A 9,979-nucleotide genomic window follows, 5' to 3' on the forward strand; every position below is an offset into this window, starting at 1 on the left:
TCTCCGTTGTGTGCCCCATTGTATGCACCGTTAAACGTTTGGTTGTATGCACCGTCTGATGTGCAGTGGTTTGATCAGTTCTGTGCTCGTTTCCTAACTCCGCTATGCGCGCCGTTATGTGCTCCGTTCTGTGCCACGTTGTGGCGTTCGCTGTTTCCTCCCTTGTTTTGTTTCGTTGTTTGCTCACTTTGTTAAATGCAGACAAACAAATGGATGGACAGACAAATGGTTTACCTATATAAAATTCAAGAAAACCTGTGACATTGAATTAATGCAGATGTTGCTGATCCGGACCTGCGTTCAGCATCTGCTAAGACAGTTCGCGTTCACTAAGATGAATATGTTAAACTAAAAGCGTATTTTATTTGAAGGATGTCTTTGTATAACATTAAAATCATCAGGCAACTGCGGATTAACACACCAATATTTCAACAGATACACAAACTACTATTGTAATCAAGAGTTACACGTAGTACATCGCCTCGAAACATAGATTCATAACAGGATGAATTTCAACGTTCTCAATAAATTTAACATAAACAAATGTTGTAATATAACAAAACAATTTTCATACAACAAGTACTTATAACAATTTAAGTATGAAGAACGCAGAATATGTGGGAGATAATTTTATAAATGGGAAAGCTTTGCTCACTCTAAAAGGGTCGTTTTTAGAGACATGAATGCATAGAGGCACAATTATATCATGAGGAATATGTTACATAAAAAGTTGTCTGTACATATCAAATAGTATATAGGTTCGCCATTATGTGCACGTAATTCTTCGTGGTGTTTGAGAATACCAAGTTATATTGAAGTGAATTCAGCCCGTCAGTTGCCATTCTCGTCTTCGCCTCCTCCAAAAGCTTGAATCTGTAAAAGACAAATACAAATGAGCCGCGCTCTGTGAAAATGGGCTTTAAGTGTCGTCACTGATTAGCCCGTGCAGTCCGCATAGATTAATCAGGGACGGCACTTTCCGCCTAAACTTAATTTTTGCTTAGAAAAAACTTTCTTTAAACAGAAAATATCATAAAAGCGGACAGTGTCCTTTATGATTAGCCTGTGCGCACTGGGACGACATTTTACGCACATGCATTAAACCCCTTTTTAACAGAGCACGGTTAGAATGCATTTTTGTGTGATTTAATAGTTAACGACAAGGCAAACAATACGACAACATAATAACTACAAACATCGACCCACCTCATTTGCGAGGGTATTTCCTTCTGGTGCCTTATCATTTTATATCTACCTGCTCCTAAAGGTGGTCGACGAACTTTGAAGCCATTTTCGCGAATTCTATTAAAGACATACAGCTACGTTAGTTATTTATTATGATAAAATTACAATAAAAACCATTTTTATATAATCCTTAGAACAAATATTCTGATTTAAATTTTGTTTGGTTTGAAACAAAATACTAGACATTAGTACGTCTGGGAAGGTATTACTGTACCTTACTGACATGTCATCATCCTCGCCTCCCCATCCGAGGTAGAGATTGGAGAAGCCATTCACCAGCTGGAAGACTGTTTTATTCATGGCTAGGACTCCTCCAACAAAAGAGGAATATGGGATCCTAAAATATTCACCATATGTCATTATGTGCCCTGTTAATTGTCTCTGTATTATAAACTAAACATTTTCATGAGGAAAGGAAACACGATTATCTTTATTTGGTTGAAAGGTGCATTCGTTAGTTAATAATTAAATGCTTCGGGATTCGACGAGTCGGCACTTACAGCACACCGGTCTCCAATAGACCGGGTATATGATTGAATTGCGTTCTTTGTCTAAATACAATTTAGCATTCATAATACAATGTGGGCATTATTTTAAATAACACTTCCTAGATTGTAAAATGTTAAAGTATATCAGATTGATTATGGATAATCATTTATCTAAATCGGTTATATTATATCTTTTTGAGGCTTGCATTGATACTTTTGGAAATACTTGTCAATGACATAACGTTTAAAATACGCTTGACATTTTAATACCGTGAGTGATCTAGAAGTATCGAGTAAGCTTTTACTCCTTAAGGTCGCTAGTTCGAATTCCGATGAAGGCACACTTTCGTTATACACTATTGTCTCGATCTAATGCCTATTATTTACTATACTGCATGCAAAATGATGTCGTTGTGTTGCTTCAAACAGTTAACGACACGTGAAACACTAGATTTACAGTGATGAAAAGTTATAACAACCTATAATTGAACGAACTCATAGCCGGGGACATGTGTTTGGGCTGGTCCTCGCATTGATAAAGGTTTGTGTCATTCTCCGGAATGAGATCGACATCATGGAAAATAAAGCAGTCAAAGTCGCCGTACTTTGAGGACTCGTTGTATCCGACGTTGAACAGCTTGGCTCGATTGAACGCTCCACTGGGGTCCTTTATGATATAAAAAATGCTTTAGCTATACATGTTATATATCGGAACATGCATACTGATCGGATTAATTATATGCTATTGCATAACATTTTTTTTATCTTACCATTTTATAAAAGGTAAACATTTCAGTAAACATTGCGATGCTGTTTTGAAACAGCTTTCAGGTATTATTTAACGTATACAGTTTGTCTCGTTTCATTTAAAGCATGTTCACAAATTATCTGACATTCGTTTTTCATGAGACTGTACGTTTTAATACAATCACCTGTTCTATAAAAAACATCCTAAAATCCACACGCTGGCGTTGCAAGAAAGGAAATATTCTAGATATAAATATCGGCAGCTGTGAAGGTCGGTTTCTGTAAGGAACCACGAGCGCGACCATTTGTTTGGAACTAACTGGCTTGGAAGACGGATATGTAGACACTGAAAATATATGGTGATGATACCACACTGTAAATCCGACATTTTAAAATAAAACAATGATCTTCTCGGTTATGCTGTTCACAATAATATCTAACATTCATTTAAAAAAAAAGTAAAAACAACTGTAAAACAAACGGAACATACAACATAGTGAAGAGTGAAGAAGTATGATTAAAGACTAATTTTAAGCACATGAAAATATATTAAATACATGAAATATGCGAGTAAAAATATCTGAAAACATTAATGTTTAAATTTTACAAGCAGACGTAGTAACGGAACACTAAAAAAAAAACAGATTCGCCAATCAAATAACTCGAATTTCAATTCAAATTCATTGCATTTTTTTGGAGTCTAAGAACAGAACAAGAGTTTATTTCTTCACGTGTATCGTATCTGCAATCTCAGCACTCTGTTTATGTCACAAGTATTGGCCTTTTGCATAGATACACAACCGTAATTAAATACAGCTGTTACATATGAGCACTACAATATAATTTTCATTTCAAGAGTAAGAAGATATGTGTATGCCTCCAAAAAGCGATATATTGAAAGAAAGATTTTAACAAATATAAACGTGTGTTTTCTCATTTAAATGTGTTTTGATATAAATTTCAAAAGGTTTTTGTGTTTCGTATTCCCAACATATTGCAGTTTTTGCCGTGAGCAGATGGTCATGTACTTGGTTTATGTAGATTGATTGTCATGTTAATTATCTGACACCTGTAATGTGTAGGTACTGAGCCTCCATGAAGTATATTGTTTATTGAAATGGTGTGTTTAACGTTTTGATAAGTTGTCATATCATCAACATTTTTGTATGAATCTTATTTTAACATGAACGCACACAGAACATATATGAGGTCCTAAAATAGATCATTGACAAGAACCGTGCGTAACAAATCAAGTTTCAGATGTACTTGAGTTGGTTTTAAATTTAACTTTTAATTAGTCGATTACCATTTGATAGCTATGATTCAGTTTTGTTTTGTTTAGTAGACTGAGAATTATATTACCAGTTTATTTCTTTTCATAAATCAACCAAGACTATTTCTGATACATAAAGGTCAGCCGTAGCACTTAAACATAAATCAACAGGACGTATTAAAACTTTATGACAAGCTTGGCCTCGTGATCACTAAACATTTTTGCAATCGAAAATTGATTTTAACTGTAATCGATTTTCATTTTTGCCTATCAACTACAATGAAAATCCATTTTCAATGACAAGCAAAATTGATTTTCGATTGCAAAAACTGTTTTGTGAACACGGGGCCAGATTGCTGTTTATTTAGTATATATGATCATTTCTCTCCCCACCTGTATAATGCAATATAACATTGTCTTTTTTATTTAAGTCTTAAAAAATGCCCGTTACAATTGAATGATTAATTATGATAGCTTGTGCAATATCATCTTTATACATTGATGATAAATAAATGCCAATTAAAGCACTAACTTAAAAATGGATTATGCATTTTATTCAGAACTTTTAAAAGTGGTTTAAAACAGTTTACCAATTTTTTTTATCTGCGGTCCATACAAATTTGGAATATAAACCACTGCTACTCTGTGTTTATCCGTTCTGAAGATATCACGATTAATATGAAGAGCGTCCTTGGCGCATTTGGCTTTCTACATATACTATTAATTCAAAATGGTACAACCTAAAATCCACAGGATATAAGTTCCTGCTCAGGTATAAGCCATATTTCGTAGAAAAGTTTATAAAGTTAACATTTATCTATATCTTCTTTTTTTTAAACAACGTTAATGCTCATTCAAGTTAATATTCATAAAACGACACCCGCAATTAACACATTATATTTACAATAATAGCGGGCTTTCTCAATGCACACATCTTGATTTTGATCTACATGCTCTTCGTAAGGAAACTATGACATATCATATAAACAATAACATGACAATAATGTTTAGATCTTTTCCACTTATTGGCAGAGAGTTAACGGTAAATGTTTGAAGAAAATTCTTTAAAAAGCTTTCTTTCAAATCTTGTTTGAACTTGATATTGTAGTTTTCTTGCGTCATATTTTGTGTTACTATAGCGGTAAACGTTAGTGCCAATTCGTTATTTTTTTTATGTAATCTTTACGACGACGTTTTCATGGCTCAAACATAGCTATCGTTTTATTTTATACATGTTTTTTTTTCTAGCACATTTATAAAACGACATATCTAAAGAGAAATGAACTGTGTCCAGCAAGAATAGCAGAAACAGGTTATGCCCACTAACCTAACCGATTGTTAACACTACTTGAAAAAACGTATTGTTTTCCCTAAAATGGTATACTGAAATCTGAGCAAAAGCAGTTCCTTATCAATACAATAATAATTATATTTCAATAAAGAAACCTAACATGTTTTGGATCGTTTCATTGTTCTGTTCTGAAAATAAATAACGCTTTCGAATTTTGTAAAGGTGGTCTCTGAAGACCGAAGCCCGGAATTACATTTAACATACATCATAAGAATAAGAGAACAAAATATCGCCGGAGTGATTAATTGCAATACAGGTTCGAATGAAACGGTTATCGCAATATCATTAATTTTGGATCAATTTTCCGTCGCATTTGTCATATTTAGATCACTTGATTTCTTCCCATTGAAATCGTATGACTTAAATTTGATTTTAATAAACGAACGTAAATGGACGTCATCTTTGTATGCCTACTGTTTCATTTTCCACCAATTTTCAGTACAAGCAGTTAAAATAGTATTACTTTTCTTTATAAAAATGCACATTAAATTATGTATACTTACTATGCTTTTCGTTTTGATAAGGTTTACTTAAGCTACCTATTGTTATTGTCCTTTGGCTACAAGTTCGCAAGTTCGCGCCATAAATAGCATTATGATACATGCCATTTGCGGCCATCGAAGCTCCAGACCAATTCACGCATTTGCAGTTTAGTTAAGAGCTACGCTGTCTGCTCAAGAAACCACAAGATATTGAGCAAATTTTTAGCGGACAGGGAAGAACCTTACCAAACTGCGCGAATATGTAGGATTTTGTTCTACGCCTGACGCATATTGCATTATACCCATTTTCGCATGACGCGGCTTCTATATTTAAAGCTCAAAGATCAGCGTTACGCACAGACAAAGCATACCTCAAGAGCTGTGTCAGATATGATTGCAGTGCAGTTTCATGTGTTACTTACAGTTTTTCTTGCTTCTCACTGGCAGTTGCAAAGCTAGAAAACAGTTTTTCCTCAAATAATGCGTGTTATACATATTATTGTTTAATGAAACAGAAGATTAGCGGATAGAAAGATGCATTTCCGTGTTACGTTGCGACTGCAACTACAATGCGCCATAGATGAAACAGTTTGAGGGAAGAAAAGAGATAACAAAAGAACGCTAGAAGGAAATAACAGAGTGCAGGAAATAATAAATATGCAATACAGTAAGACATACAAAATGTTATTATGTTCTAAAATGATATTTATTAAATTAATAATATGTATAGAAGAGTTCCAGCTTACTACTTACAACGTTCTATGTTACCTTGCTGGTTATCAAATAGTTCAAAAGAATAGGTCCAGTCTTTACTTAAGTGCCTTAAATGGTGTGAAACTCCCAATTCCATAATATACATTATGTTAAGAAACCAAAGAAAAGCAATTAGGTACAAGTATTTTTCAATCATCTCCGTTCTCAATTGTTTCTTTGTTTCACGATTTTCAAAAGCTGTCTTTTCGTTTGATTGAATGCCAGCTGTTTTACGAACATTGACCGCACGATAACCATCATATAAGTTCGCGCAGAAAATATGGCAATTATTCAAATCGACATATTGTGGTTCGTTTCTAAGGCCTGTAAGGATTCAATAAAACATTTAATGTGCTTCGTGTAACATAGCGTTGATTCGTGAATATACGTCCGAACAATTGTGTTAAAAATCAAACAATCCGTCAAAATAAAAACCAGACATGGGACCCAATGTTTGAAATGTAAATTATAATGCCTCCATGGTGTAGATGTTGATATTTCGCATATTATATGAAAGTGTAAATATTCGAGTTTAGAGACTGTTATGATGGTAAATGCTTCTTCAACCGACTTTCATATGAAACCCTCGATCACTGGTATATAAGTCATCCGTTTACAGGCGGAACCTTATGTTGCCAAAGCACATTAGCTTATAACCACTTTAAAGGTTACAGTATTCTAAATAACCGTTTCATGTAGTGCTGTACTCTCTAAAAAAATATCATAGTTGATTCGAAGGCATGTTGTACACTTTTAAGTAGTGTTCTGGCTTTATTGTTTGGAGAAAGTAGTAGGGCATGAATAGGTGCTCATTACTAAATCCCTGAAATATGATAAACTTTGAGACTAAAGGAAAACATTGCACTGAAAGAGGTTACATTCCACTATTAAACGGCCGGAAAAAAAGTTGAAAAAACAGTCGATTTTGACTTTTGACAAATTCTTTCTTGGTTCGAACATGACATATCTTTTTTATTGCACGAATCGACTCCGCTTAGAATGGCCTTTAAGAAAAGGTATGGGTATGGGGGTCTCTATGTGCAAAATATGGCATTTATTTTCGCTTAAAGATGTCGCTTTTACATTGAATTATATAGTGAAACTATTTAGTATATTGTGACCTAAACACTTGCTAGCTCAAGTTCATTTAGATAATCAGGGACCTATATAAACAAAGGGATGCGCAACCTCGCGATATCCCGATACAGCACGCGAAATAAACCGGTGCGCGAGATTTGATAATCTCGATTGATTGGTCCCTGTGTAGCGATAATGCGGCTACACGATATCGATTGCGAGGGATTTCGCTTATTGAGCGGGTTACGTTTTTTCGGATTCAAATTATATTATGTTAAATAAACAAGTACCTATTCGTTCAATTGTTGCGTTGTTGATCTCAAAATCAATCATTAATTAGTCTAATTATTACGCAGTATGTCGAACGGGGACCCAATTATCGGACCCTTTGATGAATATTAATTGCCGTTTGTTTCGCCATGGTTAAATTGCCGTTGTTTATCGCACGTATGTGCATGTACAAAAGACCGGTCTTTTAATAGAATTAAAATGTTACCATGTTTTGTTTGAAATAGCAACATAATCAAGACATTTTAAGTGCAAACAACTGAAAATGTATAACTGTTCTTTTAACCTCCGACGCAGCAAAGTTTCGCATGCCATTTTAATATTCACCAACAGAGTCGCTAAGAACCTGTGCGGCCAGACTGACCTTCATGTAGTTGAAGGAAAGCAGATTCATTCGATTGCGAGCGATTTCGCTCATTTATGGTGATAGTTGTTTCGCAATATTCGACTTTCGTTGTTTAATAAACAAATACATATTCGTTCATTTTTGCCTTGTTTGTCTTGTAAATAAATACTTAGTAATATTAACACGCAGTATGCTACACGGAACCCAATTACCGGATGCGTTGACGAGTAACAATACCATTTGTTTCACAGGGTTTCAATTGCCATTGTACATACTGTGCATGTAGCAAAAAACGGTCTTTTAATTAATTAAAAATGTTACTCTGCTGTGTGAAAAATACCAACATTATCAACGCCTGTCAATTGCTTACAATTTAAAATGTATAATTGTTCTTTTTCATCCGAGACAATGAAGGTTCGCATGCCATTATATTATTCTGTTGGACTACTTTTGAACGTGATATCCATAGTAGTACTGAAAGTCTTTTCGTGATTTCGTGTTCAATTATTGAACAAAAATCAGCAGAATTTGAAGGCAAGGCAATTCATAAAAGTCGTTTATGTTTTATTTCTCAGTATAAATCAGTAAATCACTGAAACATACACATTAGTTCATGCATGATAGGTAATCTTGGTATTATTTAATTTTAAGAGTATGTGTAACAATACATTCATGTTACTAAGTGTAATCAGCATTCAGTTAAAGAAAATATTTTAAAAACTCAATAGCATGTAAAAAAATCACATGTTTGTTAAAGATTGTGCACAAGTAACCATTTGCAATGTGGAACAGAACAACATAAATTTGATTATAATACTAACAATTTTCTATTTATTATTTCAACAACATAAGATTGAGATTCCTCCTGACATGGTGATGCAGAAGATTTATTCGAAGCCTACAGCAATACAAAAAGCTTACTAAAATTAAATACCAAATTATCTTGTTTAAACAAGTTTGAAAATTTCATATTTATAATGAGTTTTGGGAACACATTTTTTATTAACATGCATTGAAAAGTAACGTTTGTAAACATACCTACAAGATTAATATAGAGATAGTATTGACTGAGCCTTTCGAAAAAAGCTGTGACATATGTTGATAACACTGATAGTGATTACAAAATAAAAAATGACTAAAATTCTATAATCTTTGAGCTATTATAAAATAATAAATTTGCAAATAATGTAAATTAAGTTTTCACCACACAATGCATTGAAATGTAACGTTTGTGAGAATACCAACATGAATAGTATAGAGTTTTTTTTGACCAAGCCTTTTGAAAAAAGCCACAACATATGTTTATCGGATTATGGAAGTGTAAACAATGATACGCATGATTTGGTGGGTGTCCAGTCATTACACCCCCTGGACGTTACACCCCTGGTCTTTACACCCTCTAAGCCTGGACATTACACCCACCAAAATATTGATTAGATTAGAAAGGTGTAATCAACTTATGAACCACCAATTGGATTTGTCATCACCGTTGTTTTTATTAGTAAATACAAAGCATAGTCGATAACAAATAAAACAATAAGATGTCTCTAATTCAACAAACCTTTGCAATGAATACTTCTTTGTTGGCAACACTTGATTAATTTGTAATCTTAATCTGACCAGATCGCTTTGTCACGGTCTCTCTGTCAAAATGGCGGCTGTGAAAATTTGAATCGTCGCGCGAAGTCTCGTTGGGTCGCAAGTCTCGTTTCCGTTTTGCGTAACAACGCATTAGCTTGTTCTTCTTTTCATTGAGTAGCAAATCCCTTTGTTTGTATAGGTCCCTGAGATAATACAGATAGCATGAACCAACAATGGAAACAACTCGTGATGTCACAAATTGTCAGTGTACAAAAAGTGGTACTTTATTATCTCGCTTAACATGGGTCTAAATTACGTTTAAAAGCTCTTTTCTGATTGGATGAAACA

The 9,979-nt window shown here is 34.0% G+C and overlaps 1 protein-coding gene across 1 annotated transcript; it reads right to left on the minus strand.

Annotated features, from left to right (window-relative positions):
• Positions 1-622: 622 nt before the first annotated feature.
• Positions 623-8,074, minus strand: LOC127864906 (beta-1,4-galactosyltransferase 4-like). Its single transcript, XM_052404796.1, has 4 exons — positions 8,069-8,074; positions 2,213-2,400; positions 1,460-1,582; positions 623-873 (listed from the first exon to the last, which is right to left on the minus strand). Exons 1-4 carry the CDS (start codon positions 8,072-8,074, stop codon positions 744-746), a joined length of 447 nt encoding a protein of 148 aa, XP_052260756.1. The 3' UTR covers positions 623-743.
• Between the last annotated feature and the right edge of the window lie 1,905 nt (positions 8,075-9,979).

This window comes from Dreissena polymorpha, chromosome 1 (assembly GCF_020536995.1).
Source record: "Dreissena polymorpha isolate Duluth1 chromosome 1, UMN_Dpol_1.0, whole genome shotgun sequence".
Lineage (NCBI taxonomy): Eukaryota > Metazoa > Mollusca > Bivalvia > Myida > Dreissenidae > Dreissena > Dreissena polymorpha.

Bases quoted from the DNA above. Each gene is read 5' to 3' on its own strand.
- LOC127864906 (XM_052404796.1), bottom strand. The intron at 1,583-2,212 runs GTTGTTATAACT...TGAATATTTTAG, and splicing joins ATGAGTTCGTTCAATTATAG to GATCCCATATTCCTCTTTTG. The intron at 874-1,459 runs GTACAGTAATAC...TGTCTTTTACAG, and splicing joins GATGATGACATGTCAGTAAG to ATTCAAGCTTTTGGAGGAGG.